We start from the raw sequence: 10,750 nt of genomic DNA on the forward strand, positions 1-10,750 counted from the left end.
CCCTGAGCTCACCCCGGGAGGTGGCACTGTGATTTGGGGGTCCACGGAGGGCTAAGTCCTTTTCCCCTCTGCTACCTCTGGCCATCGAATTCCCGATGGCAAATTCTGCGCCTGTTTCTTTGGCCATGGGATAGGAGTTCAAGGCCAGGAGCTTTTAGGGTGGCTGGATTTGCAAGGATTATATTAAGAATTTGCTGATCTCCGCAGCCTGCTGAGAGGCTGTGAGGGATGGGCCCTGGGGACCACTTATTAGGTGGCGGTGGTATGGGCCAGGATTTGGCAATTAAGGCTCATTAGGATATGGGAACCGTATGGGAGGGAGGGGTTTTACTCCAGACTTCCAGACCGTCCGAGGTGGATCTGGGGGTCTTCACCTAGAACATGATCTTCCCGAGGTCTCAACCATCCCTGTTCCTGGGCGAATTTACAGAATCAGGGCACTAAGCAATTCCCTGGAGGCCCCTGAGATTGGGAGTGGGGGGGTACCTCCTCCCCAATAGGTTGCCTCTAAGCAGGAGGGGGCGTCCAAAGAAATTAAAGGGAGAGGCAGAGCACATGGTCATTTATTCAGGCTTCCTGTGTGGATTAATGAACATTATTAAGATCCATGAGGATTAAGTGCACCGGTGGAGAAACCATGAGAAACCAGACTGACCTGGTCTCTGGGTCCAGTTCTCACGACTGGTGCAGAAATTGAGCGCATCAGCCCTTGGGTGATGGTAGCAGGGAAGTCACGGGACTTGGTTAGGAACTTTTCCTGGAGGAGACTGCGGGTAGCCAGGTGGAGCAGAAGAGCGCTCCAGGGCAGGGGGGTAGGGACGGACACTGTGAGGTTTGAGATGGTGTCTCTGTTCCCAGAGTTGCTTAAGCCCTAGTTCCTCAGTTTCTGCCTCTATAGAAGAGGCTAGTAATGGGACCTACGGTGCAGGGTTGATGGTGGATCCAATTTAAGCACTTTGTGCCTGAATGGTACATACAAACGAGTGTCTAAAACACTGTGATAAGAACTTTGTGATGAGACGGTCCTGCAGGGTGGTCTCTGAGGGGGCAGAAAAGGCAGGAAGCTCAGGGACAGCCCCAGAGGTTCGTTCTGTCTGGGACAGCAAGTGTGTAGGCTCAGACCTCAGAACTCCAGTAATGGCTGCCCCGGGGTTCAGGCTGAGCTGGCTTTCCCTTCTAGGCCCTTCTCTCAGGGCCAAGCCAAGCCAAGACTCCTGGGATTCCAAAGCGGACAACTGCGCCCACTTAGTTCTGACCCTTGAGGGCATGGGAATGGAGGCCCCTAGAGACTGGCTCTCGCCACGCCTCCCTGCCTCTGCTCCAGTGTTCTCTGCTGCGGCTGTGCCTGGCTCTCCTGAGGCCTTCCTAACCCAATGGAAGGGGAAGGAGGGGAAAGTGGGTGAATGGGGTGATGTCAAAGCTGCCCTCACCCGGCTCTGACCCCTTCCTTAGGGGTCCTAGAGGTCAGGGCTTCAGTAACCTGGTCCCTTCCCCAGAGGAAGAAGGAGCTGGAACCAGCCAAAACAACACTGTCCAGAACTGTGGACATTTCTGTGGGGGAAACATTCCTAGAACCCCACACATCCTCCTTACCTCTGGCCCTCCCAACTCTCCAGCAGCCTTCCAACCGGTCTCCTGGCCTCTAGCTCCACCCTTCCCCTCAGCCTCCACCCTTGCCTAGAATTGACCATAATGTTGCCTGGTTTAAATCTTTCTCATGGCTCCCCACTGTCTTCCAGGTGAGGCTTATGTTCTCCCCCATCCAGGCCTCGACCCCTTCTCCATTTCCACTCCTTTCCCTCATGCCCTCCATTGCCCAGGCATATCTAATTATTTGAGTTTCTCTGTGACCGCTTGTCTTCGTCCTGCTGTTCCCACTGCCTGGAGCACCCTCACATGCGGGTCCCTACTGAGATAGAAAAAGATAGGCAGTGGAGAGTAGGGAAGGAATGGTAAAGGTCGACGGGAGGGCAGACATGAGAACAGCTATTTTAACATGCTCCAACATGTGCTTCCAGCCTGCACTCTCGCAAGTGGAACAATTGAAATATCAAGAACCAATCAAGATAAATAAACTGTGGGATATATATATATATATAAAACTCAGCCTTAAAGAAGAATGAAATGATGGCATTTGCTGGTAAATGGATGGAACTGGAGAACATCATGCTAAGTGAAATAAGCCAATCCCCAAAGAACCAAAGGCCAAATGTTTTCTCTGATATGTGGATGCTAATTCACAATAAGGTGACAGTGGTGGGGAAGAATAGAGAACTAGATAGAGGGGATCGAAGGGAGGGTAGGGGGCATACAGGTAGGAAGGATAGCTGAATTGGACCTCATGACCCTATGTGCATATATGATTACATGACCTGTGTGACTTTATTTACATCATGTACAACCAGATGAACAGGAAGTTATACTGCATTTATGTATGATGTGTCAAAATGCATCCTCCTTTGTCATGTATCACTAATTAGAACAACAGCAGCAAAAGAACCAATCAGGAAGAGCTCATCAACTTCATATGTGCCTTCCAAAGGAGGAGCTGTAAGACTTAGATGGCCATCTTCCTTCTCCCAGGTGCACTGTGCTTAGTTCTGAGTATTTCTTTCACCTTCCTTTAAAATAAAATTCCTGCTCACTCGCTTCCTTTGTATGCATTGTTCATTCTTTGACTCTGGGGAACATGAACTTGATCCTGACTCCTTCCGGAAGACTCCCAGTCTTTCAGGTGTTTGCTCAGATGTCACTTTTCCCAGCAATCTGTTCGCTCGCTGCCCCTGGGTTAGGTGTACCTGTGTGTGCTCAGTGGCTCAGGTACTGCCTTGTGGTCCATTGCTGCTGTTATTGTTTTTTTTTTTTTTTAATTGTGGTTAAAACATAAAATTTGCCATCTTAAAAATTTTAATTGCACCAGGTACAAAATTATAGGCTCCTGCCTATAATCCCAGTAGTTAGGGAAGCTGAGGCAGGAGGATCCCAAGTTCAAAGAGCCAGCCTCAGCAATTTAGCAAGTCCCTAAGCAACTGAGTGAGACCCTGTCTCAAAATTAAAAAAAAATAAGAGGGGCTGGGGATGTGGCTCAGTGGTTAAGCCTCCCATCCCCCACCCCAGGCTTCAATCCCTGGTACCAAAAAAAATCACATTCCAATGATATTGAGTATATTCACATTGTTGTGCAACAGATCTCCAGATCCTTTCATTTTGCAAGATTGAAATTCTATACCCATCAAACAACTCCTTTTTCTTTATATTGCTCCCATTAGATTGTGAGCCCCTTGAGGGCAGGTGGCCAGGTCTCACTTATATCCCAGCACCTAGCAGCACACCAGACAACAGATATATACTGAGCACCTCCCAGGTGCAGTGGCATTGTCCTAGACACTCTCCTAGACACTGGAGACTCAACAGGGGACCCACACAAATCCCCGTCCTTAAGGAGTTCACATTCCGGCTGGGGGACGACAAACAAATAAAATTGGGACATGTTAGTGATCTGTGCTATGGGTCAGGTAAAAAGGCTTGAAAGTGCAAGGTTGGCCAGTTTCACCCTCAGATAGAAGAGAGAGATTTGCACTAAGCAGCCGACATGGGAGGTGAGCTGTGAAGGAATAGAGGAAGCGCTGTGGCTCTTTGAGGAACTGAACATGCAAAAGCCCTGAGGCAGGGGATTGTCCTGCTTGAGGAACAGCCAAGATGTGGTTGGAGTGGGTGACCAAGGAGAGGTGAGGACAGAAAAGCACTTGTGGGGTGGAGGCAGTGGAGGTTGGGTGGGGCAGATCTTGTAGGCCTTGCGTAAATAAGAGGCCTTTGTAGGTTTTATCTAGCTTAGATTTTGACAGGATCCCCCTGGCTACTGGGCTAGGAAGAGACTATGAGGGTGGGTGGCAAATAGACATCTCCCACTCTCTGCCCAGCGTGGAGTCTGGTCAGCTGGCCTCCAACGGCTAGCACTTTCAGGTCTGCATCTGATGTCCAGATGGCCCAGTGCTTCTTGGGCTGAGCTTGGGCAATAATGGAGCCCTGGGGTGGTTGAGGGCCCAGCCATTTCTGCCTAGTGCAGGACGCCTCATGACCAGTCTTAGCTTCAGAGCTCCTGTGGTGGATCTTGTGGCTCTATCCTGCTCTCCGTTTCTCACGTGCAGGGGTAACTCCCCAGCACTCTCTCTGCACTCCCCACCTCTTCTCAGAGTTTGCCTCCCAGAGTCGGGGCAGGCAGCAGAGAGATGGAAGTCAAAATCCAGGTGAGAGGTGACAGGGTGTCTTAGTCACGTGGGTCCCTATAACAGAGTTCCAGAGCCTGGGCAGCTTGAACAAAGCCACTTCTTTCCCACAGATCTGGAGACTGGAAATCTGAGATCGGGTACCAGCATGGTCGGGTTCTTGGTGAGGCCCCTCTTCATGGTTTGCAGATGGTGACCTTCTCATTGGATCCTCTCTCGTGATAAGGGCACTAAACTCACTCAAGAGGGCTCCACCTTCATGACCTGACCATCTCCCAAAGTCCCTACTGCTTAATACATCACACTGGAGGACAGGATTTCAACATATGGCATTGGGGGATTTTGACCAGGGTGAATGCAGACAAAACGATCTCCTGTTTACCTTGGGCTGCAGGGTGGCCGTGACTGTGTGCAGTAGATGTGGACTTACAGACTATGTGCCGTCTCCATCCATCATATGCACAATTTAGGGAGACTTGCAGTGAATCCTGGTATGGTGGGGGACAGGGAGGCAGAGGTGTATTCTCAGAAGAGAACACCAAAGGGACATGAGAGCCACCTTGTGGTGACAGCAAGTCCCTTGTGGGGATTCTGGTGAACAGTAGCCCCACCCGTGCTGGATGAAGTCAGTGAGCTGCTTTGCTCAGAACAGCTCTCAGGCCAAAGATGGGATGTGCAAAGCTGGAATGTTCCTTCCTTTGTGGTCTTGGCCTGCATCCTGGAGAAATGTGGCCAGGACTGCAAGTTCAGCCCATGTCGAGCCCTCAGGTCCTACTCAGAGGGCCAATTATGTTTTCTGGTTGCTTTGGCTTCCAGGCCACCCTTGACCAGGCAGCTGGAACCACCCAGGAAGATACTGGAATGCACAGCAGCACGTAGGCAAAGATCACGCCTCTCAGAGACTTTATGACCCTCTAGTCCTGACCTACCATGTAGCCTGAGCATCAGGCAGAGATGTTCCTGAGCACTGGCACACACAGGTATTTATGGGACACATCATGCTTATGTTTCATCTACAGTGTCTCCTTTGATCCCTATAACAATTCTACTGGTACACACTGTCCCAAGTGCTGTGTTGAGTAAAGTCTCCCTGCCCCTGAGAGCTACTCTCCACCCTGCTGTGCCTGGGACCTTGACCTGTATTGGCTGTTTCACAGGCTCCCTTCCCCTCCGATTTCTCCTGGGTCAGTGGGAGCCACTGGCAGGCAAACAGGAGGTGGGAGAGCAGGAGGGATTTGTCTGGTTGCTGTTGTGGGATGCATCTCTTAGCTGCTGGCTGATGTTACCCTGCTGCTAGCCCCAAGGTACTGCAGTATCCCTTGTGGGTTCCCTTAATCATGTCCACATCTTTGAAAACAGTCTTTCTTGGAAACTCCTTAAAGCTACCTGGTTTGAATGGACCATCTGTTTTCTGCTGGGACCCAGTTCCTTTTTGTATGGATGCCAAGACTAAGGTCCTGAGAGCTCAGTCCAAGGTTTGCTTGTGAAGCGGTAACGATCAGTCCTGGGAGTGTGGTGAACGGTGTAGCCCAGCCCTGGGCCCTTTAAACTCAGCTGGCTCATCCGCCTGCCAGGGCCACATGGGACAGCAAAAGTGAGCCACAGCCTGTCTCCACAGTGCCCTGGCCTCTGCTTGCACTGGCTCTGGCTTTTCTGGCTCCTGACCTTGGCCTTGATGGTCACTAAATGTTCCTCTGGGGTGGTTTATCCTTGTACCCCCTTTTGCTTCCCATTCCGGTCTGGCCTGGGGTGTTGGTGTCCTCTGAATGCCCGGTCAGTCAATGCTGGAAGTGGGGCTGTGAGCCATCCGACGGGAGGCCAGAGCAGGTGAGTTTGTTTCTGTGTCCCTCAGGCTCTGATCCTACTCCCCTGTGCAGTCACAGAGTCCTGGTAAGGTCTGGTGTGGGGAAAATGGAAGAGGCTGAATGAACTGCTGGGCGAGGCTTGGACTGCATGCAGGCTACGTGGCCTGTTATGAGTGTGAACAGCAGGGATTGTGTGTACTCAGGGTGGGGACGCAGGTTGTGATGGCAGTGATTGGGTGACAAAGGAGGAGGGAGTGTGGTTTGCCTAATGAAAAGCGCAGTGATTGAGTGTCTTCAGGGCAGAGTCTAATTCTGAAGGTTAGAGGAGCGGTTGTAGAGGGAGGACAGCGCCCTCTTGTGTCCACGGCTAGAATACCAACATGTGTATCAGGTTCCCTGGCTCCAGCCTGTCAACCCCAGCTCTGCCTGACCCCAGCCATCTCCACCCTAGCTTTACCCACCAGCCACGCGGCTCTTCCCTGCTGTCAGGGAGCTGTGAGTGGCAGTACCAAGTATGGAGCCAATCTGTATAAAACACAGCTTTATTGATTTCAAGGAGCTGCCTTGCGGGTGTTCCTATTGGCATATCCACCTGAGTTCCTGGGGACAGAGGGCACCAGGCTGAACACCTGGGGAGGGAGGAAGACAAGAGCACCGCTGACTGAGGCTGGGGGAAGGTTTGGGGGCAAGGGGATGCTGCTGAGGGAGGAGGGTCCCTGGGTGTCTAGAACTGTTGCCTCTTCCCACACCCCCCTGCAGACTTCCTGTGCTGGAGACCTTCCCACCTGTGAAGCCTGGTGGCTTCTCCAGAGGGAGCCTGGGGCACCCAGCCTGGGGCAAACATCCCTCCTCTGGCGGCACCCAGGCCACCGTTGGGAGCATGCCTCACCCCTCTAGTGCTATACCCTTAGGGAAGCCTGGCTTGACTGTCCCCTTAGGGGTCAGGAAAGAGCCCTGCTCCCCGGCATGCTTATATTAGGTTCATTTGCTTGTTTAAATGTCTGCCTCCTCCGTGGGGGTGTGCAGTGTGAGCTACATCCAGGTGGACAGCACAGTACCCAGCAGCAAAAATAACTGCCCCAAATGAAACTGGAGAGCTTGGTGAGTTCAAAGTGGGAGTTCCCAGCACCTACAGGACCTTTTCACCATGCAACCCCTCTCACCTCGCCCCCAGACATGGTCAGACGGGGCTCAGTTTGGGTGCCGAAGCCTGCAGCGTGTCATCATCTGGGTTGGGACCCAGCTCTCCAGCCTTCACCAACTTGTGGTGGCAGCGGCAGGTGGAGGCCCGGCTGCTGGAGGATGGGAGGCTCCTTGTGGGTTTGTCCTTGTGCAAGCCTCGCAGGACCCTGTGGAAGATGAGGTAGCAGATCTCACAGATGGTGAGTACGATGCAGACAGCGGAGGCGCCCACCATGAAGTAGGTGAAGACCTTCTTCTCGGTGGGCCGCGCGATGTAGCAGTCCACGGTGTTGGGGCAGGGCGCCACGCTGACACACTGCACCAGGCGCGGCATGCTGAAGCCATGCCAGAGTGTGTGCAGCACATACAGGAAGAGGAACTCGATGATGAGCTTGAAGATGAGGCTGAACAGGTAGGTCCACCACAGGCCCCCGTGCTTCTTGCTGGTGTTGCTGTACAGCTTGGCACACTGGTCCCCGTGCTTCTGGCGGTGCCGCCGCTCCCGCTCCTCCCGGTAGGCGACGTGCAGGATGACCAGCAGCGAGGGACAGGTGACGAAGATGAGCTGCAGGGCCCACAGGCGGATGTTGGAGATGGGAAAGAAGTAGTCATAACACACGTTGGTGCAGCCAGGCTGCTTGGTGTTGCAGTCAAAGTCCTTCTGCTCGTCACCCCAGACGCGCTCTGCGGCCACCACGTACACCAGCAACCGGAAGACGAATACCACTGACAGCCAGATGCGCCCAAATGCTGTGGAGTACTTGTTCACGCCACTCAGAAGGCCCTGGAACGTCTTCCAGTCCATGGTGCCTGGTGGGGACAAGGGGGACCGCGCCCACCTGAGGGAATGATTGGAAAAACTGTCATGTTAATGAACATTTATTGAACATTTACTAGGTGCCAGGCATTGTTCTGAGTTCTTTATGTGGACAGACAAGTTCAATCATCAAAGTGTTCCTTTGAGATTGGGACTATTATTCCTCCCATGTTATTCCTCCCTTTCCTATAGGAAACTGAGATACAATGACAAGTAACCTGCTCACAGTCAGAGGTAGTAAGCCAGCAGAAGGGAATGTGTGCTTGTTGCTAACAGTGACCATTCACTGAGCATTTACTATGAGCCAATTATGAAGCTAACCACCCCGTGTGCAGAAGCTCACTTAATCCTATAATGACCCCACGGGGCAGATAGACTCTGCTCCCCATTTACAGATGAAAAGCTGATAATCACATGACATAAAATTGCAAGGCACACACTACATGGTAAATGTTCATGAAATGCCAGCTATTTATTACTGTGAAGGGCCGAGAGGTCAAGTCCCTCACTTAAGCCTGACTCAAGGCCAGGCTGTCCTGCTAGGGCCTGTGCTCTCCACCTTTCCCCTCCCTCTGTGCTGCACACCTGCCTGTCACCTTGTCCATGCCTCCACATCAGCCTGTGAAGTTGGGGTTTATGAGTCCCAATCTCTAGAGAGGAAACGAAGTCTGGGAGAGGAGCCAGAGCCTCCAAGTTCTCCTGGCCAGTGGGTAGTGACGATGGGAACCATTTTGGGTTGAGTGCACATGGAGGGTTATGGCTTTGCTCCTGGAAGGTCACCAGATCCAGGGACTCTGTAGAGACAATTCCCTCCTCCCCGTGCTGGGCCTGGGGATGTCCCGGCCACCCTGAGCCATGCTGGTTGCCAGGGCTTCGTGGTGAGGAGGTGTGCTTTGGTCTGTCCTTAAATCACACATCCTTCTCCCAGCCCTGGAGTGACTCACAGGGTGTGGCTGGGTGAGTCACTGAGTGTACCTTGTATTGGTGGCGCGCTGCCATGGGTGTGAGAGCAGACACCTCTTCAGGTGCTTGTGCGGACCTGCGTGCTCCCTGGAGCTGGGCCTGTGCTCTGAGCATGTGTGGGCCTCTGCCTTGCTCTGAGCCACCGTCACTCTTATTTATCTACATCACTGCCGGGGCCGCCTCACTGGCCTTGAGGCTACTGCTTGTGCGCCCCTGAGTCCATTCAGTCATGCTCATGCCACCTGCTTAGAACCCCCACTAGCTTCTCACTGTTTAGAACTGAACCCCGGATTCTACATCTTCACTGTCTTCTCCCACTCGCTTGCTCTGCCTCTCCCTGCTGCACTGAGGCCTCTGGCCTTTACATTAATTCCTCTACCTGGAATGCTCTCCCTCCAGAACCCCACATAGCTGGACCCTTCTCATTTACCTCTGTTCAAACATTAGGACTTCTTGGGATGACCTTGGATCTGAACCTGTCTCCAGTCGCTCTGCTCCTACCCCCTTTCTTTTATTCACAGTTCTTAATTACCACTTGAAATTCAAGTATTTATCATTTTTTTGTTGTTGTTTGTATTTATTGTCTGGTGCCCCAGTTAAAATGTCAACTCCGTTTTGTTCAGGGCTTCATGATTAGTGAGTGCCTAGCATACAGTAGGCACTCACTAAATGCTCCAAGAGAATGCTGAGTTCTCAGAGAGGGGGTGGGAAGGCTCAGCAGGAGCTGCGTGGGCCTGGACAGGAGAGAGGGAGGGTGAGGACCCCTTCCTGCATCACCCTCCTGACCGCCTGCCCCTTGGAAGCACAATCTCCCACAGCTGGGGTGACTGGGAAGACCTCAAATCTGGAGACCCTCCTCTGTGCCCCACTCTCATCGCCCCAAGCCTGGCTTTTGGGGAGGACTGTGAACCATGCAGTGACCATAAAGTCGTGCCTGCAATCAGACCTCAGCTCTGCCATTTACTAGCTGAAAGTGGCCCAAGAGTTCTCTAATGTAATTGGCCGTATCTTTACCTCCAAAGGGAAAAAAGTCCTATTTTCTTGGACTGTTGTAAGAATCCCAAGAGAAGGTTCCCTCCCTGATCGCCACTCACCTGGGGAGAGTTCAGGAGGCTGAGGTAGAGAGGGGAGCATCACCTGCTAGCCCGGGAGAAGAGGAGCCCCAAGAGCTGCTTCCACCTGAAGCCCTCCACCGCTGCCTCCTGGGCCCCCACCTTCACCTTCCAGGTGCTCAGGCCCAGTCCCGCCCTCCAGACACACCCGAGGGAGGCGACTCAGGGGGAAAGAATTTCCCTCTCAGACCGCGCTGTGGACTGGCGGATCCGGTTCTGGACCCCTGCAGTCCCCCACCACTAGCTCCCAGCACAGTCTACTGAGTGCCTACTGATCCCAGCTCCGGGGATGGGACCGCGTCCAGCTTTTGCTGGCCACCCCCCCTACGATGCCCTCCAAAGACAGAAGCCCCTTCCCTTCCCACCCGTTTCCCTTCATTCCGGGCAGCTCGGGAGCTTGTGGTTCTGGGGTGGTGGTGTCGGTCCAGGAACCTTCCAGCAGCTGGAACGGTCACCCCGCCAAGAACCGAGGGGCGAGCAGGCGGAGGCAGGTTGGGGTGTCTCTCCCTCTGCCGCCTGTTCGCGTCCTGCCCCCAGCCCCGCCGCAGGGGAGCGCACGGGAGCACTCGCACCCCCGGGGACCGCCCCTGTCCCGCTCTTACCGTCAGCAGCACGGCCACCTTGGGGCCTGGCCCCGCGTCCCCG

The 10,750-nt window shown here is 53.3% G+C and overlaps 2 protein-coding genes across 3 annotated transcripts in view; both read right to left on the reverse strand.

The window, feature by feature from the left end:
• Gja4 (gap junction protein alpha 4) overlaps positions 1-10,750 on the reverse strand; it is a 15,088-nt gene that overhangs the window by 2,648 nt on the left and 1,690 nt on the right. The window contains exon 2 of the mRNA XM_048815789.1: positions 6,823-6,828. The gene's annotated coding sequence lies outside the window, so the exon portion shown is untranslated. The remainder of the gene's footprint in view (positions 1-6,822; positions 6,829-10,750) is intronic.
• Positions 6,558-10,750, reverse strand: Gjb3 (gap junction protein beta 3). Of its 2 annotated transcripts, none has more exons than XM_048815791.1 (2): positions 10,708-10,750; positions 6,558-8,052 (listed from the first exon to the last, which is right to left on the reverse strand). In XM_048815791.1, exon 2 carries the CDS (start codon positions 8,016-8,018, stop codon positions 7,212-7,214), a length of 807 nt encoding a protein of 268 aa, XP_048671748.1. In that variant the 5' UTR covers positions 8,019-8,052; positions 10,708-10,750; the 3' UTR covers positions 6,558-7,211. The 2 variants fall into 2 exon arrangements, with proteins under 2 accessions (XP_048671748.1, XP_015340781.1); XM_015485295.2 differs by lacking the exon at positions 10,708-10,750 and adding an exon at positions 10,088-10,602.

This window comes from Marmota marmota, unplaced genomic scaffold, assembly GCF_001458135.2.
Source record: "Marmota marmota marmota unplaced genomic scaffold, marMar, whole genome shotgun sequence".
In the NCBI taxonomy this organism is placed as follows: Eukaryota; Metazoa; Chordata; class Mammalia; order Rodentia; family Sciuridae; genus Marmota; species Marmota marmota.